The sequence below is a fragment of the Leptonychotes weddellii genome, chromosome 1 (assembly GCF_054177405.1).
Source record: "Leptonychotes weddellii isolate Sample4059 chromosome 1, ASM5417740v2, whole genome shotgun sequence".
Classification (NCBI taxonomy): domain Eukaryota; kingdom Metazoa; phylum Chordata; class Mammalia; order Carnivora; family Phocidae; genus Leptonychotes; species Leptonychotes weddellii.
In genome coordinates, this window is record NC_138369.1 from 108,996,039 (window position 1) to 109,023,375 (window position 27,337).

At 42.2% G+C, this 27,337-nt stretch overlaps 1 protein-coding gene across 1 annotated transcript; it reads right to left on the reverse strand.

Moving 5' to 3' along the window:
• Positions 1 to 250: 250 nt before the first annotated feature.
• On the reverse strand, positions 251 to 19,218 carry TNFSF10 (TNF superfamily member 10). The gene is made up of 5 exons (XM_081829677.1): positions 18,997 to 19,218; positions 12,630 to 12,767; positions 9,779 to 9,821; positions 4,191 to 4,295; positions 251 to 2,595 (listed from the first exon to the last, which is right to left on the reverse strand). The coding sequence occupies exons 1-5, from the start codon at positions 19,117 to 19,119 to the stop codon at positions 2,144 to 2,146; spliced, it is 861 nt and encodes a 286-aa protein (XP_081685803.1). The 5' UTR covers positions 19,120 to 19,218; the 3' UTR covers positions 251 to 2,143.
• Positions 19,219 to 27,337: the final 8,119 nt, after the last annotated feature.

Sequence of the window (27,337 nt, forward strand, 5' to 3'; positions counted from 1 at the left end):
AGCTCACGTTCTGAGGTAGTGGGAAGTGGGACTTCAACATACCCTTTTCGGGGGACACAATTCAACCCATAACAAAAGCATTAACTATAAAGGAAAAGACTGATATATTTTAACACATTAAATAAAAAGTGAGCAATTATTTCCTTTCTTCTGTAAGATATGTCAGATAAAAGATATCATGAAAAAGAGATTAGAAGAAGATTTGAATAATCTTGGTACCATAAAACAAATGCAAGTATTAAACAAAAACTACACATTTTAACATGTCATTTTTATTGAAAAAGTAACATATCTTACATATTTAGTATAAAAATATAGAGTAAAAGTTAATTTTCTCTTTCATTTCAAGGTTTTATTTAACACACATTGTAGTCTTTTTCTTTGAGTTTTAAATCCTTGTTTAAAAGGTCTTTGGAGCTCCTGGCTGACTCAGTCAGTAGGGTGTACGGCTCTTGATCTTGGGGTTGTAAGTTGGCGCCCCATTTCGGATGTAGAGATTACTTAAAAATTAAATCTTTAAAAAAATAAGAAAATAAAAGGTTTTCTTCACTTTGAGATTACTTTTGAAATTCCTCAACGTTTTTTTCAGTATAAGGGATAAGGCAGTGGTTGGTTTTAAATTTTTTTCCCCATAGGATTAGGTATTCATTCACTCCATCATTCGTTTATTCACAAATATATTTTGTGTGGGTACTATGTTAAGGTACTGTCCCAGGTCCTGAGGTTACAGATGCGAGCAGGACTACATGTTCCCTGCGATCACAGTGCTTACATTCTGGTGAGAGGAGGCAGGCTTTAAAAAACAGAATAACAAATGAAGTCAATTTGTCAGTATGTAAAAACTTAACTAGTGTTATAGAAAATAGAGTAAGAAGGGCCAGAAGTGCCAGGTATCTGGAGCATGTCGTAAATTTAAATTTAAATGAGCCTCTTTTGAAAAAACTTAATTTGATCAGATACGTTTAAATGAACGTTTGAGCATACAAGCCCAAAGTATGAATTATGTTGTGTTTAGGACAACAGTTAGAAGAGATTGGACAAATACTCCAACTAATTTTTTTTCTCCAACTGGTTAGATTAAATGGTGAAATAGAATGTTTTGTGTCACAATTTTGGCAGATAAAAGCAATTGCTCTTCTTCTGACAGAGGCAAGTAACTGAAACAACCTTAAGCATTTGTATACTAGACAATGACATTTGGCAGTGGAGGATGGGGTAGAAGGGTAGGGGGTGGGGATCAGATCTTTCCTAGGTTCTTTTCTGCTAATTTACCTGTGTTTGGCATTTCCACTTTCCTATTCTCCTGCTCCCATGAGACCAAATTGCCTCGTTCTGATTAGCTGTTCACTCATTATGGAGTCCTTTATCAAAAATATTATCAGTGCTTTTGACCAGCCTGACTTTTGGGAGTGAAAATCACAAGTCATTCAGAAATAATTCTTTGTTCACTGAGCATAAATTTAGTTAGTTTTTTTTTTAACAAAATGATATTATTTTGAGTAGAATGTTCTTATTTCCATCAAATCCAGGTGTATGAGATAACTCCTGTGAGGTCATGCACAACACAAACACCCTTTGCACATCGCATATATTGACAGAGGCTACCTCCCAAGATCATGACCTTTTTGTGGTTCTCCTTTCAACTTTGGCAATGTTGTCCCTAATGGTAACCTGGAAGCGACCAAGGTGATATAATACTTATGAGATGGATCATTGGGTGCCTGGGTGGTTCAGTCAGTTAAGTGTCTGACTCTTGATCTCAGCTCAGGTCTTGATCTCAGGGTTGTGAGTTCAAGTCTGATGTTGGGCTCTACATTGGCTGTGGAGCCTACATAAAAGATAGATGGATCATTAATCTTTCTTCTGGAATCTTCACAAGAGTAGATAATAAAGACAGCTGTTTATTGCTACACAAGTGTTTGGAAACAGAATCTTTTAGATTTCTGCTAGCAAACTGATATCTGCTAGATCCCTGAAAGTTCTTTCGGCAATTTCACTTTCTTAGAATGACTTGGTCATTTTCAGAGATATTAGAGAAGCACGTGTTGCTTTTTTGGTCTTTTGGTTGAAGTGGCTTTGCTCCGACTTCCTTGCTTTGCTGTGAATGGTCACTTTGAGAATAATGTTTTTCTTTGCAGATTATTTAGCCAATTAAAAAGGCTCCAAAAAAACTGGCTTCTTGGTCCATGTCAATCAATTGCTCATTATTTACAGAGACAAAAATTCTATCATTTTCCTTAAGTTCAAATATCCCACCTTGATAGATGGAATAGAGTCCATATTCAGAATCTTTAGACCAACAACTATTTCTAGCACTTTTCATCAGCAGTATAGGGTCAGGATAACTTGTGTATTTGTAAATATATTGTACCATTTGTTTGTTTTTCTTTCTGTTCTGTTCTGTTGAAATTGTTCCCGAAGTTTCCTCAGGTTCCTGAAATCGAAAGTATGTTTGGGAATAGATGTAATAAAACCCCCTGTGAAGGATAATAAGCTCTCCATTCCTCAAGTGCAAATTATTCAAGAATGAATGTCCTTTTCTTGATGACTCCCAGGAGTTTATTTTCTGGCCCAAAGCTTTTTCATTCTTGGAGCCTGGATGAAGTTTAGGGAGAAAGAAAATTAAAAGAAAGAAGTTTGTAGCAAAGGTAAGAATTATCTCAGTAGCTGTGGCTAGCCAGTTTTTTGGTGGGGATTTTAAAGAATTTCAATCTAGTATAAAACTTCTTGCTCCTTCAATCTTACAAGGATTCTAAATTTCAGTCTTATAGGAATCTGGAGGCTACTGTATCATTGTGATCTGCTGGAAGTCCCTTACTTTTCTGTACCTCATCCACCACTTAGGCCACAGGTCTAAACTGTAGCATGAGGGATGATTAACTCAGATGGCAATCTTTACTCCTGGACAGAACTTCTGTCCCAAACCCCTGCCTCCCTTCCTATGCTGGTGAGTGCAAATGAGTAACAGATAAGGAAACTAAAAGAAACATTATCAATTTTTCAAGCCTGGAGCTCAGAACTTATTGCTATTTCTTTGGGTCTCTTTGAGTTCCTTCTTGGTCTTTCTCAGCAATCCAGAGTCAAAGGCACCATTCAAGCAGAAAACATCTCTAGTCCACAATAAGACAGGGCACATGGTTTGGCAAAGAGAGCTCAGATTTAAAGATGTTCAGACCCCTGGGTCTTTAGCTCCCAAAGACTTTGAGTGAAAAAGGGCCCTACCAAAACATGATATTCCTTTAACTTTGGGCTCATCTCCAGGATTGGTGCAAAATTTAGTTTTTCAACAGTGTAAAACAACTATCGTGTTTCTTGATGAATAGTAAACAGTAACATTATAATAATGATCTCACTCATAGGCAGAACATGTCAATCATTCATAAAGCATGAGTGGAGGAATACCAGGAAGGCAACTGCCCCGAAAAAAAAAATCCCACAATCTTTTCATATTTTAACTGATACCTGAAATTTCTTTAACTTGGGATAAAACCTCTCATCATAATAAAAGCAACTATTTATTGAGTACTTACAATACACAGGAATTTTGCCTGCGCTAATCTTCAGTATTTTATGACTTAAAGATTATCTTTACTTTGTATCTGAAGAAACTAAAGCTTGATTTGATTAGGTAATTTGCTCAAGACATATATCTAGGTAAGGAGGAGCTGGTATTCCAACATGGATATTTCGACCGTAAGACTCTTGCACTGTTACAGCACTGCGTGGACATCGGTTCTTTAGGTAGAAATAGGCTTACCTTAATTGGTTAAATTATATGAAACTGACATATCTGTGGCAACTTCCCGTAATTCAACCAAATACAAATGCCACAAGGAATACCTAGTGACTCATGGTGAAAGTAAATAATTGATTTAGAACCTTTAGAGAGGAGGAAGATTTGATGGGAGTGAGAAAGAGAAATTACTTTGAAGAAGAGGAAGAAAAGCACAAATAGGGGCATGGGAAACTCAAAGACAAAGTTCTCCCACCACATAACTTTCCTGAGAGCAGTTATTGAACTATTTGTCTTGTAATCTTGCTTCTGAAAAGAGTCAATCTGAGCCCAGATTCCTACGAACATTTTGTAGACAGCCATATCGGCATTTCATGTACAAGTTGAAAGAATAAATTATTTGGGAAAAAATTTTCCATTGCCTTCCTTTAAGCCATTTATTTGTTGTTTCTCTTACTTGGAACTGGAAACATGCTTCTTCTCCAACTGCTTCCAGTTATGTGAGCTGCTACTCTCTGAAGACGTCTTTCACTTACTACATAAGGAATATTTAGCTGCTTTTCTAAAAGAAAAATGACAAAAAATCTTCAGCACTTGTCAAACCACTTTTCAAATACATTGTTATTCAGAGCTGCTATCAGTCAGACATTGTAAGTACACTGGGCTTCCAAAGTGGATTGTAAAACAGCCTACATTTTAATATGATGATCCATCTATTCCAGCTTATGTTTAATTTCAAAAGTATTTTAGATGAGAAGAATAAGCAGTAACTTGGGTCAGAATTTATCGGCATTTCAAAGGTAAGGTCCAACCAGAATATAACAAAATGAAGATTCTGGCCTTTTCCAAAGCAAACAAACAAATAAGTAAATAACTGTGGACATGTAATAATTCTACTGAGTCATTTAAAGTGCACAAATAACCAAGCACTGGTGAATTTCCACGAGTTATATATAGAAACAATCAGAGCGATCCTAATTCTAAAGGAGTAACAGCGATAACGAGGGTCTATAGACGCTACAAACTGGTTCCCAATAGTTCATCCCCCGCCCCCGCCCCCCTAAAAGAAATATGAATTGGCATACTGGTCATGATAATCAGTATATAAACATAAGAATCATGAATTCATAGATCATAATAAACAAATAACACTTATTGATCACATTCTGAAGTACTTTGGAGCAGCCTTTTAATATACAAATTCAAACTACCCTTTAAAAAAAATCAGCTCAAATTTCCCCAGTGTGCTTACACTGGTTGTTAAGATAAATGATATTCTTTCATCAAGCAAATATTGCCAGGAATGAGGCACGGCACTATGCCGGACAGGGGTTGCAAAGAATAATCACTGATTACACTGACTGAGCCCTCAAAGGACTTACAGTCTTTTAGGAAAGATATGAACTAGACAGTGAAAATTTATCTGTGAGAAATATAAATAAAGGGGGATGTGTGTTCAGAAGAGGGAAAGATTCCTATTTATTGGAGGACTGGGGTCAGGGGAGGGTTTGTGCTAAGGCTTACTCCAACACACCAAAGTGCCCATCACGTCTATGCCAGGCACTCTTTTAGGAGCAAGGAGAAAGAATTAGAGACAGATGAATGCAAGCAAATATTTGGGGTGCAAGGATAATGATCTGAACAGGATGAGGAGGGGCAGACTTGGGAAGGAAGGAACAGAAGAAGGGCATTCTAAGAGATCCAGGACAGGGGCTGGAGGCAGGATGCACAAAGCATTCCTGGGCCACAGCATGGGAGGAGTTCAGCTTCAGGCTTGAATGAGGAGCCAAATGATAGAGGATTTGAAGGTGAAGCTAAGAGATGTGGATTGTAAGGACACGGAAAGACTCTGAAAGATTTGGGTAGGAGAAGTGAAGAGATAATGTGTTGTGCTTTAGGCTATCCTATCTCAAAGTAAGGTTTGATGGGTAGAAGGTGGGAGGGCTGGGGACTGGCAAGTTACCAGACTATAACTGATCAGGACTGAGAACAGGAGGCCTTCATCGAGGCTAGTAGGAGGTGGAAATGAAAGGAAGTGGTACAATTTCATAGGAAAGGAATGAATAGGAAATAAGAATCTCTTCCATCTATCTGGTACAAGTTGTTACGTATTCAGGATGGGTGGGCATCTGTACAGTCCTGAAGACCAAACATATCATGGGGATGCATGATCAATTACATAATACTCTCAGAATGCTCAGCTTTCAAGGTTGATGTGTCCTTTCACCTTTAACTTTCACTGTTAAATAATTCATAATGCCTTGCCTGCCCTTAGACCTTAACACTTTGTTTTAAAATATTCAATAACCGAATTCAATTATAAATATCTTACATTTGAGGTCATTGCAATTTGGGAAAGCCTAAATATAAAAGCAAATTCTAAAGAGGAGATTTCAATAAATAAGTAAACAAACAAACAAACAAAGAGGAGATTTCCTACTGGCTACAGCAAACACTTCGTGGAAAAGGAATCCATGAACATGTCTATTTGGGTGTCATGAATAAATCTTGGTATACTGATGAGCACATGATTTCTACATCTTATTGTGATGAATAGAGAAGAGTAGTCTTCTTACAACACTGAAAATAGTACATGCATCTACTGTAGACCATGGATCTGTTGTGCCTCATCAGAAGAAGGGGAGTGTTCACCGGTCTGACTACCCCTTTCACTTTGGGGAAAATAATCAGAAAGAATGTGTAGACCTTGAGAACAGGTCTTATCCTTCATGTTTAATAAAGCCTATTTAATAAAGAAAAATGGGAGTTGTTAAGCAATGAGGAAGCTTGTTGTTTTGAAAAAAGAGAGTTGGAAAAGTAAAAAGACATCATCACAACACTTACATTAAAGAACTGTTTCTTCTCTGCCAGGCTGGTGTGCCCTAGGTTGGCAGTCTCTGGTATATGTATTCAGGCCTCTGTGGCCACTAATATGGGAAGATGGGGCTATGGTGAGCCAAACGTGAAAAAGTAGCAAATTTTATTCCATAGTTTTATTGACTTGTGTATTCATTAAAAAATATGTATTGAGAACCTTCTATGGGGAGGGATGGTGGTAGCACAATATTATGAATGCACGATCTGCCACTAAATCGGGCACTTCAAAACGGTTCATCGTAACATTTTCGAAGGTGGTGGAGTGGGAGGATCCTGAGCTCACATTCTCCCACGGACACACCAACGCTACGACTGCATATAGAACAGTTCTCTCTGAGAAGGACCTGAAGACTAGCAGAACAGATCTTCCACAGCTAAAGTTATAAAGAAAAACCACAAGGAGAAGAGTTGAAAGGGAGCAGAGACAAGGTCTGGTCAGGACCCACCCGCAAGGTGATGTGATCTACAAGAGGAGGGGGGATACATAGGTGTGGAGCTCCCCCTGGGGAGCAAGGGAGTCAAGACCCACATGGGGCACTGCCCCCCTGCCTGGGGACCTGCACTGGGACGACAAGCTCTCACAATGTCCGGCTTTGAAAATCAGTGCGGCTCACCTCCAGGAAAGCCAGAGGGCTACAGGAAACCAAGACTCTGCTTTTAAATGGCTTGCACACAAACTCACTCACTCCAAGACCCAGCACAGAGGCAGCGGGTTCACAAGTGCCTGGGCCATATGTGAAGGAGATTTATTGACTAATTTCAGGGCATGTGATAGAAAGGCAGGGATCTATAGGCACTTGCTTTGGGAACAGAGAGCTGGAGGTCTTTCCTCTTACCCTCCTTCTGCCTAGCTGGCCTGATGCACTGACCCGTGCCAGTTCTCACTCTCTCCGTCTACCTTGCTCGCACCGCTCGCCTCACCCTGGCATTGCCCTGTGGACCTGCCCCACCCAATCTGCCCATCCTGGTAGAAGGTCCTCTACAACAGCCCGGCTGAGATCGGTGTCCCCTCAAAGCTGCTCCTGCCCTGCCATGGATAGATGCTCAGCATCCCTGATCATCAGGGAAATGCAAACCACAACCACAGTGAGACATCACCTCACACCTGTCAGAATGGCTAATAACAAGAAGACAAGCAACAACAAGTGCTGGCAAGGGTGTGGAGAAAAGGGAACCCTACTGCACTGCTGGTAGGAATATAATTTGGTGCACCCGCTCTGGAAAATAGTATGGAAATTCCTCAAAAAATTAAAAATAGGAAAACCATACAATCCAGCAATTCCACTTCTGGATATCTATCCCAAGAAAATGCAAATGAAATCACTATCTTGAAAAGATGTGTGCATCCTTATGTTCATTGCAGCATTATTTACAATAGCCAAGATATGGGAGCAGCCCAAGTGTCCATTGATAGATGAACGGATAAAGAAGCTGTGGTATATATACACAATGGAATATTACTCAGCTATAAAAGACAATGAAATCTAGCCATTTGAGATACCATGGATGGACCTGGAGGGTATTATGCTAAGTGGAATAAGTCAGACAGATAAAAACAAATAATGTAAGATTTCACTTATGTGTGGAACCTATACAAACAAACAAAACAAGACAAACAGACACATAAAAACAGAGAACAAACTGATGGTTGCCCGAAAGGGAGTGGGTTGGGGAGATGGGTGAAATAGGTGAAGGGGATTAAGAGGTACAAACTTCCAGTTATAAAACAAATAAGTCACGGTGATATAAAATACATTACAAGGAAGATAGTCAATAATATTGGAATAACTCTGTATGGTGACAGATAGTAACTATACTTATTGTAGTGAGTATTTTGTAATGTATGTAAATGTCAAATCACTATGATGTAGCCCTAAAACTAATATATTGTTGTATGTCAACTCTACTTCAATGAAAAAATAAAATAAAATGAGAATGATACCTCAAAAAAAAGTTACTTATATGTTATGTGAATTTCATCTCAATCAAAATACACACACACACACACACACACACACACACACACATGCTCATGAAAGGTGTTACACCTCAGGGCCAGGGGGATAAAAGAATCTACTAGGTTTGGAGCATCAAGTTAGGGGCTAGGTATAGACAGATGAGAGAAACAGACATGTGTTCTGTCTTTGTGGATCTTTAATCTAGTAGGGAATCAGATAGCACACAAATAAAAAATATATATACAAATAAAAGGAAATGCACAAGATAAGTGCTATAGAAATAGCAGGGTGGGGGCGCCTGGGTGGCTCAGTCGTTAGGCGTCTGCCTTCGGCTCAGGTCATGATCCCAGGGTCCTGGGATCGAGCCCCACATCGGGCTCCCTGCTCTGCGGGAAGCCTGCTTCTCCCTCTCCTGCTTCTCCCTCTCCCACTCCCCCTGCTTGTGTTCCCTCTCTCACTGTGTCTCTCTCTGTCAAATAAATAAATAAAAATCTTTAAAAAAAAAAAAAAAGAAATAGCAGGGTGTGGGAGGAACTTACTTAGAAAGGTAGGCAGGGAATTTTTCTCTGAAGAGGTAACAATGAGGTGATAGGATGAGAATGAGAAGGAGTCAGTTATATGAGAAGCCAGGAACGGAAGAAGCCAGCCTGGGCAACAGCCCTCAAAGGGAATGTGGGTTGAAACAGGCTGCTCACCATGAACAGGAAAGTGGTCATGGCTGAGGGACCACAAGATGAGAAGTGTGGTGGGTAAAGGATTGCTGGGAAAGATGACGAAGCAAAGGGCTCTTGCATAAAGAAAGGCATAGAGCCTCGTGGTGGTCAGAAGCAGAGAAGATGGGTTACGTTGGGGCCCTCATTTATCTTACCTCCAGCCATATTCCAGAAAGGATTCAGATGACTTATGTACAACACATTTGAAAGTAAAAAGTAAATAACTGAAGAAATCAAGGTGAAGGGGAAATCCATGGTGGAAAAACAAGATTCAAATGAAATAAAGTTTTGACCACAGGTCGGGTCCCAGAATTGGCTCTAAGCTTTCTAACTGCCAAACGCAGATAGGAAAATAGAATCAAGTGGCTTGAGAAACTGACTCACAGTCCGAGGGGGGATGTGTGGATGGGAGCAGAGAAAAAGGGCTGGAGAGCTATTCCCCCTGTCATGAAGTCGACAGTAGAAAATTAAAATAACAAACAAACAAAAAATACTACCTGGAACTGTAGGAATGGTTTCCTCATAGGTTTTCAAAATCATCTGCAAACAGTATTGAATAAATCTTGTTAATTTCCCTAAAAATTTCAACTGACTACAGAATGTCTACGACCCTTCTTGCTGATGTCTAAGATGTCATTTCTACGTCAGATAGGAACCTCTGAAGCTTTAGCTGTTCAAGCACAGGGTTTGCACGGGGTTGGGTGGGAGCTGGGGGAATACTGAGGCAGAGGCTGCTGTGGAAAGCTCTGTTTCTGTGGAAAGTTCTGTTTCAAAGGTCACACCTGGAGCAGCCCAGGAGGAAGGTGCCATCTGGCAAGTTAGGTGAAGCTAATGTTCCCCAAACCTCCTTGTGGCTACTGGATGTGGTGCCCAGGCCTCCTCAGTTTCTCCGTGTGGGGTGTGGGTCTGCAGGCAAGTGTGTGTGTAAATGCACTGTGTAATAGTGTTTTCAGGGGCTTCGAATGGCTGGGCAGACCCAAGCCTCAAGGGGTAAGGCATGCTTCGCTCTCTCTCATGAGACCCACAGACATACAGAGCCCATCCAGGCAGGACCTGGCCACACTGTGTCATTCTCTCACTTCTGACACATGGCCAGGGCATCCTTCACATAAACATGTTTTACCAAGTGCCAATACCTTTACTGAACAACCAGTATCACCTTCTTTGTACTAACCCGTTGGGAAAACCAGTAAGAAAGAGGGAAACCTTAGTCTTTCTATTGGATGAGCTAGTAGTGCTGAGCGCATCCGTGGCTTCTAAAGTCCCCTCCACTTAGTTCTATCACCTGGGCTTTTGTCCATCACTGCCCTCCTTTTCCGCCACTGTCGTTCCTTTTGAAACTGCCAGAAACTCCCCTCCTCTGTACTCCCACCCCAAACCAGAAGCTCTCTGCTTTCCCCTTGGTCTCAAATGCTGATCCGATAAGGGCAGGTCAGACCTTGGCCCAATGGGCATGGGGTGGTGGCCTCAGCATAGTCTCTCTGTCTCTCTCATTCTGGGATAGAAGTTAGGAAGGAAGGAAGGAAGGAGCAGGAAAGAGAGAGGGGTAATTCCTATAGTGTGGGAGGCAGAATAAAAAATGATGACAGTCTGGTCAGATGGACCAGATTCAAATGTGTCAATCACTAGCTCTTGGAGACTTTGTTCAAGTTACTTAACTGATGTGAACTTTAATTTCTTCATCTATTTAAAAAAAAAAAAAGGAGGAAGAAGGGGCCTAGTTGGTTGAGCATCCAACTCTTGATTTCAGGGTCAGGGTCATGGGATCCAGCCCCAAGTCGGGCTCCACACTCAGTGGGGAGTCTGCTGGAGATTCTACCCTCGTCCCCCTTAGGTTCTCTCTCTCTAAAATAAATAAATAAATCTTAAAAAAAAAAAGAAAGAGGAAGATAATAATTTTGATTCCTTCCTCATAGAGCTGTTCTGAGGATTAAATGAGATACCATATGGAATAGGGATAAGATGTTTACTGGAAAATAATCTGTTCCATTAATGGTGCCTGAAAAAAATGGGAAATCCTTCCCCGCTACACTGCCACCACCTGTCTGTGTCCTCTCCCAGCCTCTCCCTATTCTAGTGAGTGGCAACGTGTGCGAATGGGAGGGAGCGAGAGAACAACAAGAGAGAGGTATGTGGAGTCTATCCCCACTACTTCTCTAACCCCCCACTCCCAGCCCCAGCATCCAGCCCCCTTCTTAGGCTCCAGATTTATGCCCTAGTTCTGAGTTTCTCTCCCCTGCCACCTGTGGGTTGCCCCCACCAACCCAGGGACTGCCGAGTCCCATTCCTCAGTCTCCTCAGGAGGCCCCCCCTTCCCCCACCCCAGGCTTCCTGGTCCTCACCACCTGGGGCAGTGGAGTCACAGCTGCTTTGGTATAGCTTGTGTACAGTGGGCACCCTGCCCTGGCCTCCAGATGAGGTCGGATTTCATTTCTCATAGAAATGGCATCCTAGGGGACATCTGGGCTCTACTGTGAAGACTGCTTGGGTTATCAACTGGAGCCCTAACCACAAGCATAACATTGTTTCTATGCAAAGACAGACTGAGCACCAAACAATGAACTTGCAATCATATCTTTAAAACACACCTCCTTCCTGCCCTGGGAATGTCCCCAGTATTTTTTTTTTTTTTAAATAAGGATGTTCTTTCACGGTTTACAGAGTATTTTCATACCCATGTTCTGATCTGACCTTTCCGGACAGGCAGAAGGTAAAACTATGAAAGTAAAATTACGTGATTTAGTGAAACAGTTTGCTGACATAGTGTTTCTGCTAGAAATCCTGTTTAAGCAACTTCCATAAACAGATATTTTGTAATTGGTTATTTATTAACTATAAATTGAGATGTCATCACCTTCAATTTCTCAAAGTATCTTTTTCTTCCCTCTTCTTTTCCTCTTTCTTCATCTCTACATGCATACAAAAATAAATATATGTTTAATTCCAGAGATCAACAAGGCTGGAAGAGTATAAAACACCAGTATTTGGCTTCTTCTGTCTTCTGAGCAACAATACCAAAATCACACACATCTTTTATCGTCGTGTGACCTGGAACACATTGCCCTGTCTGTGCCTCAATTTCCACAATGGGAGATAAAAAAGGTTAGACTCAATGGGGAGGCTCTCTGGAGTAGAGGAGTGAACTCTAGACCAGGAGTCAGCCAGGACCCACTGTTTGGTGCTGTTCCACTTTCTCCTAGTTCTATGAATTCAGGGAAAATCACTTAAACATTCTGGGCCTCAGTTTCCTCCTTTGCAAAATGAGCCATCTCCACTTGATGATCTTAAGTGTTCCCTCTCCTGCGACCTTCCACGCCTGCTGGTGGCGTGACCCCGTGGTCCACCTACCTTTCTAACAACCTGACGGAGTTGCCACTTCACTTGCCAGCAAGGGTTGTTCATACTCTCCTCATCATCGGGGTCCCAAGGGATATCATCTTCCTTTAAGAAACAAGCGATGCCACTTTGGGAGTACTTGTCCTGCATCTGGGTTAAGATGGAATAGAACACAATATTACACACAAGAGCTTTTTATTTTTGTTCATTTATGAGTTAAAGCAAGAGGAACTGATGGATGACAGATTCAGAGACATCTTGGCACCTTAGATGAGCTCATGGCTTGAAATAAAAGCAAGCATGCTGTCCTTTGTCTAGTGAATACAAGGAAGCAGCTGGATATTGTGGAAAGGTTACAGGTGTGGGCCAGACATCCTGGGTCACAATGCCCTTCACTGCCCCGGTGTGTCTCTCAACAAATTGCCTTTTCTCTTCTGTGTCTGTTTTTTATTTGATTTTTGAGCTGGTTCAATGTGGTGATCTTTGAGGTCCTTTCCAGCTCTGGGATGGTGAGGATCCCATTCTAAAGATGGGAAACCACCTAGGTACAAAGTAGGCAATAGAAGGGCGCCTGGGTGGCTCAGTCTGTTAAGTGTCCGACTTTTGATTTCAGCTCAGCTCATGATCTCAGGGTCATGAGATCAAGTCCTGAATTGGGCTCTGGGCTCAGCGTGGAGCCTGCTTAAGATTCTCTCTCCCTCTCCCTCTGCCCCTCCCTGCTCAAGCATTCTCTCTCTCAAAAATAAAGAAATAAATAAAAAGGTAGGCAATAGAGTCCATTTAAATTCCAGAATCCTAAATAAAAATTAAACAAGTCCTTTGTGGCCTTTGGGGTGCAGGTAATGTTCTGTTTCTTGATCTGAGCTTTTGGCGTTGGGTGAATTCTAGTTACTGTTGTGATTTCTACTCCTCTGGATGGCAGAATCTTAAACATATTGCCACTGGAAATTTTAACGTTGTTTTATTAAATGTCCACACTAGCCAGGGATTTACCTCCAGACACTTGAAACACCATTTGAAGGTTTGTCCCCTCCTTCTGATTGAGAGCAAACATTTATTAATGACCAGGTAATTGTCAACAAAGTCCTAGCTTCATATTAAACACACACACACACGTATACACACACACACACATGCACTCACAAACACAAATGCATGCACACATACATCCCAAACCATCCAGCACATTCCAGGCTGATAACTGGTTAATTTTACAAAGAAAAACGGGAAGTCCATTCAAGGTCGGACATTAGGTTTTTTCTTTTTTCCGGTTTTTGTTTTTAACAACTGGGATTGAGGAGATATTATTTCCCTGTACAAATCTGAATCGCCCTTCTCTGGAGAAATAAATGGGGAAATGGCCATTTTTATCTGTCGTTTGAACTCAGGGGACTCCAAAGCTTGAAGGAAAGATCAAACTTAATGATGCTCCTTCCTATAAAAAGACAACCTCATTCCAAATCAAAATAACTTGTTTATGAGAGGTCCCAGCCAGAGTCACATTGTTCTGTGCCCAGCCATGTACCCCTCGGACATTTGATCAACCTCCCTCAAGGGCAAAAGTACAAACCTGAGTTGATGAATTCCTTCCACGTACTCTGGCATAGAACATTCATTTACTTTTTTTTTTTAATTTATTTTTAATAATAAGTATTATTTCTTTCTTTCTTTTTTTTATTCTTATGTTAATCCCCATACATTATATCATTAGTTTTAGATGTAGTGTTCCATGATTCATTGTTTGTGCATAACACCCAGTGAACATTCATTTACTTTTAAATAAATGTTTACTTTCTTTCTTCCTGTTTTTAATTACAAGAGCCAAACATTCAACTTAGTAGATGTATTAGGGGTGACAGCTGGGTCCACCTGAGTGGAGATATGACCAGAGATGGAGTTAGACAACATTGCTTTGCCCCTTCACTCCCCATGCTCTTCTCCTGTAGACATCTATTTGCATCTCCAATATCTGTGGGAGCTAAAAAGCATTTCCCAGGAAGGAACTCAATTGGGTATGCTTTAGAAATACAAGAACATTTCCAGCAACTGGGGGTGGGGAGGCTCAGAGAGGAGGAGCTGGATTCAGTACAAGGCCAGAGGTTGGTTCCAGGAAGAGCAAGTTAGCTACATTGGACACCGTCCCAGCACAACCAGTATGGGTGTTTTCTGGCCAGACATTGGTTTGATGAAACTGAATAAACAGGCTCACAGACTTCTCTAACTTGTTGAAATGAAAAGATGTGCATGACACAGAGAGGAGGGCAATTTATTGTCTTCCTTCATAGCAGTTGGAAAGTCTCTCAGCCTGAAAGGATGAAGAACAGGGGAAGCTAAGGCCAGGGGCAGGAGAAGGCAGAGCTGAGAGCTGCCTGGGGACCATGAAGTAAGGGAGCTGGCAGCTTCCTGGGAACTGAAGAGGAGTGTGAGAGGGTGGGAATGCAGCAGGGCCCAGCTCAGGCCAGAACCAGCTGCGGCCTAGTGGTTCTGAACACCGGCTGGGGATTTTCCGGAAACACCTCTAGGAGGTGGGAGGGAGAACCCTGAAAATTGAATAAGATCCTAGGTCTACCTGGGAGGGAGGTTGACAAGCTAATGTGACTCCATTGTTACCCCAAATTTAATGAAGCCTAGAAACATTGATGGTATACAGGCAACCTGCAAAATATAGAAAAGTAAAAAATCCTTTTCTAAGTGAAAAATAAACAAACAAAGAACCCACTAAAATCACCCTAATCCTACTTCTTAATTAACCTCTAGACGATCTCTCTTGTTTGCTGGATTGTATGTGGGCAATTGTGTGTATGGTTGTTTTCTCTTAAAACTATATAAAAGTGTCATGTTCTTTAAGCCTACAAAAAATCATATATAGATAGCATAGATATTTTTTATGGCATTCTCTGTAGAAAATTTATAAAATATAGAAAAATAAAGAGGAAAAAAGACATTCATAATCATACCATCTAGAGATCACAATGATCAACATTGTGGTATTTCACCTTCTAGACATTCTATGAATAAAGACTGATTTCCAAACAATCGAAACCCAAAGGGAAAGCCCCAACCCTCCTCCCCATCCCCACATGTTTCTTGCATATTTGGTGGTTTCTCCTACAGACTTTGACCAGTGCTGGTGACTAGCTGCCTAAGGAAGGGGGTACCCTGGTTGTTTCAAGAATGATTCATGATGATTAATGTGATGAATCCCTCTCTGTCCTTTTTTTCCCCACATCCTTCCCACTTCAAAGCATGAATTTCTTGAAGCATATTTCAGACTAGAGCTATTCTCTCTTTAACCACGTCTGGGTGTTGGGGGCCGGGGGACATGCGTGCTATTTTCATTTGCACACCACTCAGACAGCTTTTGCACCAAGTGCCTTCTCTTCTGCTCCAGATGCCCCAACAGGTGGATTTCCACCGTGACTGCTGTGGGTGCCACCACAAACATGGTGGTTGTCTACGCCAAGGCCAACCAGTCCTTGGCAGGGCTTGTGGTCTCCAGGGTGGACTCCTTTGCCAGCTGGCTCAGAGGCTTCGAGGTGGTGGCACTAACTTTCTCTGCTGCCCTGACATGCATTTCTGAGAATCATTTTCTGCAAACCACAAGTAGCATAAAGAACCATTTATGGAGACTGGTGGCTAAGGGTTCCCTTCTCCTTTGTCCTTCCCATCTATGATGCCGCAGTGATAGGCAGTCCCCTTGTCATAAAATGTTCCTAGAGAGACATAAAACTTTAGAGGCTAAGCCCATATTTAGTGTTCGGGCTTGCTAGTTTCTACAGTCTTCTTTGTACTTATTTGTGAAGGTCCGATCAGATGTTATGCAGCCCTCCTTAGGCCACACTCCCTATAATCCTTGCTCAGTCTATCTTCTGGAAATTTTCATCAGCCAAAGTGGAATCTGTGATCTGTTTTAGGAAATTAATTTTCTTAAACTTTATTGTAAAGATTTTATTTATTGATTTATTTGAGAGAGCGAGAGTGCATGAGCTGAGGGAGAGGCAGAAGCAGATTCCCCACCGAGCGGGGAGCCTGATGTGGGGCTCAATCCCAGGACCCTGGGATCATGACCTGAGCCAGAGGCAGACACTTAAGCAACTGAGCCACCCAGGTGCCCCTAGGAAATTAATTCTTATGTTAAATATGCTTTTCCAAGTTCTACACAGGCAACCAAAGAGACTCAGATTCATTTTTCCTTGCAAGCATTCCTGATGAAGTGGGTGATGACTTCAAGAAACTTCTCAATACTAATTACAATGGCTATAGTTTACTGAGCACCCATCTAATGCCATGGCTCAAAACTGGGCTTTCCCTTCAACCTGTTTTATAATCTTGGGCAAATCACCTAACTTCCTGAGCCTTATTTATCTGTAAAATGGGGAAATTCTATTTATAAGATTGTGATGAGGATCAAATAGAGCAATATTTTGCCAAGTTTCTGGAACACAGTATTTGCTCAACATCAGTTAATTTTCCTCCCTTTCAGGCACTCTCAATGAAGTCTTCCGTATGTCTATACATATATGTATCCATATGTAACTATGCAATCAAGAAAAATGTATGCATGTGCAGAGACGTTAAGCTTTACTCGAGATTCCCATTTTTATAGTCGACTTTAAAAAAACACTTGATCATATACACAGAGAAGTGCATGAGTCTGCTCAGTCAAGAACTAGTTAATTCAGTCTTAAAATTAGACCAACTTGGGGCGCCTGGGTGGCTCAGTTGGTTAAGCGACTGCCTTCGGCTCAGGTCATGATCCTGGAGTCCCGGGATCGAGTCCCGCATCGGGCTCCCTGCTCAGCGGGGGGTCTGCTTCTCCCTCTGACCCTCCCCCTTCACATGCTCTATCTCATTCTCTCTCTCAAATAAATAAATAAAATCTTTAAAAAAAAAAATTAGACCAACTTGTAATGTCAGCAAACTGAGGGAATGACTTGCGTAATAAAGAGACAGACTCGTTCTGTGTATCCTGCAAAGTTAACAAAGGTTAGGACAGGCTAGCTCCGATTTCATAAACACAGCAGTATTCCAGCTTCTAAGGTAGACTTAGAACTAGAGGCATGTTTATAGTTACACTGATGTTTTAGTTACAAATATCCAGACTCTTCTGAGTCTGCCCTAGAGCAAAGCTGACCTCACGGGTCATCTAAGGGTAGCCCCTAATTTTCATAATTACTTGCAAATCAAACAAGAGTCTACGTCATCCAAATCCAAAGGAAAAATTTGCAACCATTTGAGATAAGCAAATGTATACTCCACAGGGTATACAAACTGCATTTCCTTAACAGATACTCACTCTATGGCATTTGGATAATTTATATTTTTCTGAGACCCTTCTACTTGCATTTCCTAGCCAGCTGGTAGATGCAATGTTGCTTTATCATAATGTAGCAGGATGCAGTGTGCATCCAAGGGTGCAAACATGTCAGCCTTGTGGACACCCTGTTGTGGAGGAAGGAGTGTTATTTAGGTGCCCAAAGAACTGACTTCAGCTCCGCTTCCAAAGCCCTGTCTGAGCTATGTCATTTTGTCTGGGGGTCTCTAGGCTCCTCATCTATAAAATGGAGGGAGGGGGATATCCAAAGTTCCTTCCAGCTCACAGTTCTCTACTATATAATACACAATTAGTCAAAACATACATTAGAAGCCCAAAGCTAACTTGGTGTATTTTCGGCCATTTTGCATTCATAGTTCCAAAAGTTTTATATAGTTGAGAAATGCAGGAACTAAAATGGCACAAAGTTTTTTCCCCCCCTCTGTCAAATGTACCTGCATTCATACTTGGACCACCCACAGATATAGAACCATCGTTTTATTTTCCATTATTTTATCACGAACATAAAATGTGGAGTCCATCTGGTAACAGACTTTATTACAGACTTTATGCATGACACGTCTGCGGCTAGGGAATAGACGAATGCCAGTCCTTCATATCCTCCCTATTGTCAACACAGAAATGCCACAGATCTCAAACCAAAACATGTTTCAAAGATTGGACTTACACCCCACCCCGTATCCTGGAGGAAAAAGATAAACCTGATGACATTCTAAGACTTGGTGCCTGCTTTAGTTCAATTGCTAGTATTATAAAATGCTCATGCTGTTGAAGAGAAAAAACAAACCAGGTTAGGAGTTTTGTTCCTGCGTCTGCTAGTAGCCCGTCGAGCCAGCTCTGTAACTGCACGCTGATCACACAATCCTTTCAACTCACACGTCTGCAAGGTCCTCAGTATTCACATGCATTAGCAGTTAGGGTCCACAGGCAGAGAGAGGGAACTTTTTTTTCCCTACTGTAAATTCTTCACAGAAGACGACACAGAGGCAGTTAACCCCGGGGTGGCTGAGAGCCTCTGTCAGGGACCGTGTGCATGGTACTGACCTGCTTCAGCTCCCTGGTGAAGTACATGTAAGTCACGGCCACGCAGAGGGACTGCAGGAGCACTGTAAAGATCAGGATCAGCACGCACGTCTGCCCGGGACTGGGGCCCCCCAGGGCCTGCATCTTGCCGGGGTCCTGTCCAAGTCTCACTGCTGCAAAGGCAGCCGGGCAGCAGGTTATTGTTGTCAAACCAACGAGGAGGGGTGGAGCTCTTCTTAGGTTTCACTTATTTAAAAATAGAATCAAAACTGAAAACAACAGGCTAGGAAGAGGAGAATTCCGGGAAGCTCTCTCCATTTTATAGGAATGTCAGGGACCAAGGAGGGAAACAGACATTAAAAATTTTTTAAATTGGAAGTGCTGTGTGTTGGGTCAAAGAGCTGCTTCCCCAGTGCTGGGGGCCTTTTGGGTCCCGTGGCTGTGCCTTTGCCCAGCGACTGTGCTAATTCCTAGGCTCCCATGCTGCATCTCATGCCAGCAACCTATCCCTGGGAGCAAGACCACAGATCTGACCATCAGCTGGGGCCACTCTAGTCTGGGGATGCAGGCTGCATTGGGAGAAGCTTCCTTTGTCATCTCTCCAATGTCACTCCGTGGCCCCATGCAGCAGTTCAGCGACCTGGCTGGTGTCTTTGGTTGGGAGGCTGTGTGGTGTGGGGGTTAGCAAACAACCTCAGGGGCTCAGACTGCCTGGAGGCAGATTTTGGCCCTGCTGCTTCCTGATGTGAAACCCTACCCGGGTTTTTAAGGGCTTTGTCCTTAAGCTTCAGCATCCTTGAAGTGGGGATGATAGTAACACCTACCCCAAAGTGTAGCTGGTGTATGAAATGAATTACTCATGCCTGGCTTCCTGGGGGTGCTTGGCAAATATAGCCTATAACCTTTCTAGCTACAGACATGGAGACTGGAGTGGACAAGAGGATGGAGCAGGGCCTGCTCACCAACTTAAAAATTAATTCCCTATTTAGTCCTAAGTGAGATTTTATTGACAGTGCGATATGGAATTCCAGAAAATGTCAGAAAGACCAAGGAAATGTACCTGAGTGGTTTAGACAAGATATATTCATGCCCAAGATTAATGAGGTAAGAAATGTAAAGCATTCGTCGTGGTCCCTGGTTCCGCAACCCCAACTGTGTATATACATTTGTTTTGCCATCTTTATCTAGGTTATTATTTACGTACGTTAAAATTCATCAATTTCAAAGGTATGGTATACCTTGATAATTGTATACAAGGTGTAACCCACCACGATCAAGTTATAAAATGCTTACTTTACTTTAAAAACTTTCTTCAGGGGCACCTGTGTGGCTCAGTTGGTTAAGCGTCTGCTTTCAGATCAAGTCATGATCCCAGGTGTCTGGGATCAAGCCCCGCGTCAGGCTCCCTGCTCAGCCAGGAGTCTGCTTCTCCCTCTCCCTGTGTTCTCTCTCTCAAATAAATAAATAAATAAAAACTGTTTTCATCCCCCTTTGCCTGAGTTCAGTTTTGAGACACTTCATTGAGTCCTGTGGCTATCTCTAATATTGACTTTCTAGGTTATTTTAAGAAGGTAGGTTACCTCTCTGGATGTGCTTCTGCTCTTATAAAATGAAGAATGTTGAAACAGACTTGTTCCTAGGGGCTCTCCCAGTACATTCAGAAAACAAGGAGGTGGGGAGCATACGGGCAGGATCTCAACTTTGCCTCTCAGTCCTTGAGAGCCCATGGATGTGGCAGATACTAGTGGGTAGAATCCTGTGGTCCCTTGAGACAGACTAAGTTTCCATTCCCTCTCTTGGTACTATGTAAACTTTTCTCAGTCCACCTGTTTCTTCATCTACCATATCAGACTCTTTTTTTTTTTTTTTAAGATTTTCTTTATTTATTTCAGAGAGAGAGAGAGAGCACAAGAGCGGGGAGGATCAGAGGGAGAAGCAGACTCCCTGCTGAACAGGGAGCCTGACGTGGGGCTCGATCCCAGGACCTTGGGATCATGACCTGAGCCCAAGGCAGTTGATTAACTGACTGAGCCACCCAGGGGCCCTCAGACTCTTTTTTTTAATTGAGATATAACTGACATGTAACTTTGTATTAGTTTCAGGTTTACAGCATAATTTGATATATTTGCATATATTCATATTATTTGTGTATTTTATAAAATAATCACCATAAGAAGTCTAGTTACAGTTTATCACCACATATAGGTACAGAATTTTTTTGTGTGTGATGAGAACTTTTATGAGTGACTCTCTTAGCAACTTCCAGATATCTAGTACAGTATGACTAACTATAGTTACCATGCGATACATTGCATTCCCACGACTTATTTATCTTATAACTGAAAGTTTTTATCTTTTGACCACCTTCACCCATTTTACCCACCCCTCCCTCTGGCAACCACAACCACCAATCTGTAACCTTTGTCCGTGAGTTCAGGTTTTTCTTGTTTTTTGTTTGTTTTGCCTTGTTTTTTAAGATTGCACGTATGAGTGAGATCATATAGTATTTGTCTTCCTCTGACTTATTTCTCTTAGCATAATACCTTCCAGGTCCATCTGTGTTGTCACAAATGGTAGGTTTTCCTTCTTTTTTATAGGTGAGTAATATTCCATTGTGTATATATACCATCTTTTCTTTATCCATTTATCCATTAATGGACACTTAGGTTGTTTCAGTATCTTGGCTATTATAAATAATGCTGCAGTGAACATGGGGGTACGTGTTTCTTTCAAGACAGTGATTTTATTTCCTTTAGATAAATGCCCAGAAGTGAGATTGATGGGTCATATAGTAGTTCTATTTTTAAGTTTTTGAGGAACCTCCACACTGTTTCCACAGTGGCTCTACCAATTTACATTCCCACCAACAGTGCACAGATGTTCCCTTTTCTCCTCAGCCTTGGTGACACTTGCTATCTCTTGTCTTTTTGACACCAGCCATTCGGACAGATGTGAGGTGATATCTCATTGTACTTTTGATTTGCATTTCCCTGATGATGAGTGATTAGCACATTTTCAGGTACCTGTTGATTATCTGTATGTCTTCTTTGGAAAAATGTCCATTCAGGTCCTCTGCTCAGTTTTTGATTGGACTGGTTTTTTTCTATTGAGTTGTATGAGTTCTTTATATATCTGGGATATTAACCCCTTATCAGGTCTATGATTTGCAAATATTTTCTCTCATTCCATATGTTGCCTTTTCATTTTGTTGATGGTTTCCTATGCTGTACATGAGTTGCGTGCAGGTTAGCTACTCTCCCAGAAACCTCACATCACATTATAATGAAAGTAAGGCTCAGACTAATTTCTCCCACACATGGAGCTATCACTAAACAAACACTAATTAGCAAACTGAAACAACCAGATCACCTGCCCTGCAACTTTATGAAGTCCCAGTTGTTTATTGTCTTGAGATGAGCAGTTCTCAGCCTTTTCTGCCCATTGAAATCACCTGAGGAGATTTAGAAAATACTGATTCCTGGGCCCCACCCCAGAGATTCTGAAGTAAGTGGTCTGGGGTGTACCCTGGGCATGAGAGGGTTTTTAATCTCCCCAGATGATTCCAATGTGCAGCCAGAGCTGAGAACAACTGACCTCTAAAAAATTTTAGATGCTCAGATTATCACCTTACACAAAATGTTCATTGAAGGCAGGAGTGACTGTATTTCATTGACTCTTCTCTTAGCACCAGGCAGTCGGAATCCTCTTAATTCACAGCTGATCATCGAACAGGTTAGAAAACCTTAAATATCAATAATTTCAACAGACACCATGTCTAATATTCATTATTAACAAATCACTACTTCTACCAATGAAAACCAGTTTCTGACTTTCATTGTGCCAATTAGCAGAGTTTATGGTGTGGGTGTGGAATGAACAATAAGAAGTATGGTAGCTCGGAGGGCCAGCTCTGTAATGAGAATGACAGAGACCACCTGTGGGTGTCAATTCAAAGAACTCAGGACCTAGGAGATAATTTAAAGTAGTACGTTTTATTTTTTGTTTTTTTCTAAAAGTTGTGTTTATTTATTTTAGAAAGTGAGAGAGGGCATACATGCAAGTAGGGGGAGGGGCAGAGGAAGAGACTTTCAAGCAGACTCCCTGCCTAGCGCAGAGCCGGGCGTGGGGTGGGGGTGCAGGGCTCCATCCCTCCACCCATGAGATCACGACCTGAGCTGAAATCATGAGTCTGACGCTCAAGTTACTGAGCCACCCAGGCGCCCCTTAACTAGTACATTTAAAAAATCACACTGTGTTCATGGTTCTCAATGCTGGTTGCATATTGGAATCATCTGGAAGCTTTTAAAAACATCAAAGACTGAGTCCCACCCCATAACTTTTAAATCAGAAGTTCTGGTGGTAGGACCCAGATATTGGTATGTTTTTAAAGTTTCCTCAGGTGACTCTTATGTGCAAGCATTCATTTGTGATGAAGCCCTTTGAAGTAAATTGTTGGCATCATAAAAGGTGGCTAAGCTAATACATTAGACATGACAACAAAGACTAATAAAATCAAGTAGACAGTATCATCAATATTTACCTTTTATAGAATTTTTTATTAAAATTTCAGTGCCAGCTCGTAACTACTCACTCTAAGAATGTGTAAGTTTACAAAAAGAACAAGAGCAAGATTTGAAGAAACACAACACTGGAAACACATGTTCCTGATTGAACCCCACCCTTTATCAAGCCCTGAATTACTTAATCTAACGAAGGGTGTGTTCCAAGGCTAAGATGGCACCCCAAAGTACCTGCACTCTTACTCTGGAACAAAGGCTGGTAAATATTTTCTGGAAAGGACTGGGTAGTAAATACTCTAATCTTTGCGACCTCGGTTACAACGACTCGACGTCGCCAATGCAGGGCAAAAGCAACTGCAGATGCTACATATATGGTGGGACTGTGCTCTAATGAAACTGCCTTCACCAAGACAAGAAGTGGGCCAGATTTGTGCTGACGGCCTAGGTGGCTGGCCTCCACCCTGGGGCAGTTCTGGAAGCCTGGTCACCAGCAGGATCAGCGCCCCTGGGAGCTTGTTAGAAGTGCACATTCCCAGGCCCCCACCCTGGACCTCCGGAATTGCAAACTCTGGGGCTAGGCCCCTGCAAGCCCTCCAGGTGATGCTGATATGCATTAAAATCTGAGAACTGGTACTCTGGAATAATCCTTCCATGTGCACAGGGACATCCTGTGTAGCTGTTTAAAGTCTACCTCTGGGCATTCTTATTCAGTAGGGCTACCAGAGGACTTAGTCTCTCTTAAGAATTTCAACAGAGGGGCGCCTGGGTGGCTCAGTCAGTTAAGTATCCACCTTCGGCTCAGGTCATGATCCCGGGGTCCTGGAATTGAGCCCCCCATCAGGCTCCCTACTCTGTGGGGAGCCTGCTTCTCCCTCTCCCCCACCTGTGCTTTCTCTCTCTCAAATAAATAAATAAAATCTTAAAAAAATTTCAACAGAATTCTTAGATAAAGGGACTCATAACAGCTCTGCAGAAGTAGAAGCATGTACTTTGGATTGTCTTCCCTCACACCACCCTATGACAGGAGACCGTACAATCAGGCCCATTTTACTCATGAGAACACAGGCTGCGAGGAATTTTGTGAATTTTCCAAAGTCACACAGTTAGTAGGGGCAGATCCAGCGTTCTGACCTCACTCATTCTGACTCCAGAGCCCTGGCCGCAACCACAACCATTCCACCTGCCCCCTCCAACTCTAGGAGCAAAACCCTCCGGAATTTGCAACTAGTGATCGACTGCTTAAGAAAGTACTTTTGTTTGGGTCATCTCACTTTGATTTAGGGAAAAGAAATTACTTAATTTGATTCGAGGAAGAACATTCACCTGTGCTGTGGGCATTTAGCTAAAACCTGAATCTATTTTCATTTCCCAGGTTCCTGGAGTCCTAACCAGAGAACTCCTTTTCTACTCTGGGCTGCAACTTGGCTACAGGAATGCAAATTTCCAGAGGAGAGCTCTTTACAATTTATAGAGTACTTTCACTCACATGTTATGTGTGACAAATGAACCCACACACCCCAAATGTTCTGAGCAATATTAACTTCTTTATTTTGTCCATAATTAACCTCTTTATTCTCATGAGGGCTTCAAGCTGAGAAGCAGGGTGGGGGAATCTGCATGTTCATCTCACTTTGATCTCAGTGGTTTTCAAGCCAATACATATTTTTTTTTTAATTTTTATTTATTTGACAGAGAGAGACACAGCGAGAGAGGGAACACAAGCAGGGGGAGTGGGAGAGGGAGAAGCAGGCTCCCCGCAGATCAGGGAGCCCGATGCGGGACTCGATCCCAGGACCCCGGGATCATGACCTGAGCCGAAGGCAGTCGCTTAACCAACTGAGCCACCCAGGCGCCCACAAGCCAATACATATTAAAATCACCAGGAAGCCTGTTGAAAGCGTGGCCTTCTGGGTCCCCACTGCAGCTTTCTCCCTGCACCCCTGCCCCACAGCCCAAACAGCCTGAAATAAGGCTGCATGAAGGAAAGCAAGGGGACATGATGCACAACCTTCTTCTGCCTCTGGGGTCTGTGCACCCCTCTTCGATCCTCACCTCTGCCCCACTTGCTCTCTTTCTCATTCTCCTTCTTTCTACAATCCCCTCAAGCTAAAGGGGGGTGAGATTTTCTTTAATTCGTCCTAACCTATCCTCATTGTCCCATAGACTTCCAAGCCTGCCATAGGCAGAAGAGCTGTTTTCTAAACTGTAAGAGAATTTATGTGACTCGAAATTTTCATAGTTGATTTTTCTATCATCTATCTGTCATCTATCTATCTATCTATCTATCTATCTATCTATCTATCTATCATCTATCTATCTATCTATCTGACAGAGCATGTGAGAGAGCACAGGCAGGGGGAGTGGCAGAGGGAGAAGGAGAAGCAGACTCCCCACTGAGCAGGGAGCCCGTCGTGGGGCTCGATCCCAGAACCCTGAGATCACCACCCGAGTCGAAGACAGACGCTTAACCGACTGAGCCACCCAGGCGCCCCTTTACTTGATTTTTTTTTATGGTACTGTGAAGGGCCAGAAAGGAGTGAGGTTGGAGCAGATAAAGGAAAGTAGAAGTACTCTCTCTCTCATAGCTATTGTCTTGCTACGTAATCTATTTTGAATGTCAGAATCTGAGTATAAATTCTTTTGTTCTCTTTGCAAACCTTCTGAAACAAATTATACTCTCCCTCCTCATCTTCAGCCCCACCCCACCCCTACTCCCACCCCCATCCCTCTTCACAATTACCTTGTGTATGCACACACACACACACACACACACACACACACACACACACACACTTGGGTCAGTCCAGGGAAGTAGGGAGCATTAACATACTCAGGCAAAGAAGAAAAGCACGTTGATGTTTCTCCAAAATATTAACCCCATCACGTTCAGTGTGCGTTCCAGTCATTCTCTTGCCATTTTCTAGCTGTACACCATGACCAAGTCACTCACATTTTGGTGCTTTAGTTTCCTTATCAATCAAGCAATGAGATTTACTAAGGGGTCTTTAAGATCTTTAACAACCCTATCGTTTATGATTCATCATCATCACAATCATACAAAGATGACAGAGGTTCATTTCTTCCTCTGAAGGTAGTGTGTCCAAGACCTTTTCTGACAAGTCTTCAACACTTACCCAACAGAAACTATGACACCATTGCCAGGTGTCACCTAACACTTTGGTTTTTGGCGGGGATAGGAATGGGCTGTAGGTTGATATAGTAGATTTCATTATTGTTCGAATTCTTTACCCCTTGCTCTATACATGCTCTTGGCCATGTGCTGTGCAGCTCATGTCACTAGAGGATATATTTCCTACGTCACTTATGTTGGACTTAGCCATGGGACTTGGCCATTGGAATACTAGTATACCTCACATGAGAGGGCTTGAATTATAATTGCCCAGTTGGTCTTGCCCTCTTGACTACTGTCATTTCCATAAGAAGACAAGCCTTGGGAGGTCCAAGGAGAATGAGAGACACAAGGTGCTGGCTAGACCCTGTCCACATTTTGGAGCCAAAGTCAGATAAACTCAGTCTACAGGCAACCCACAGACAAGTGAACAAGAATAAATAATTGTTGGTTTTGTTTTTGTTTTTTAATTTTATTATGTTATGTTACAATACATCATTAGTTTTTGATGTGGTGATCCACGATCCATTGTTTTCGTATAACACCCAGTGCTCCATGCAGTATGTGCCCTCCTTAATACCCATCACCAGGCTAACCAATCCCCCCTCCCCCCTCCCCTCTAAAACCCTGTTTGTTTCTCAGAGTCCATAGTCTCTCATGGTTCATCTCTCCCTCTGGTTTCCCTCCCTTCATTTTTCCCTTCCTTCTCCTA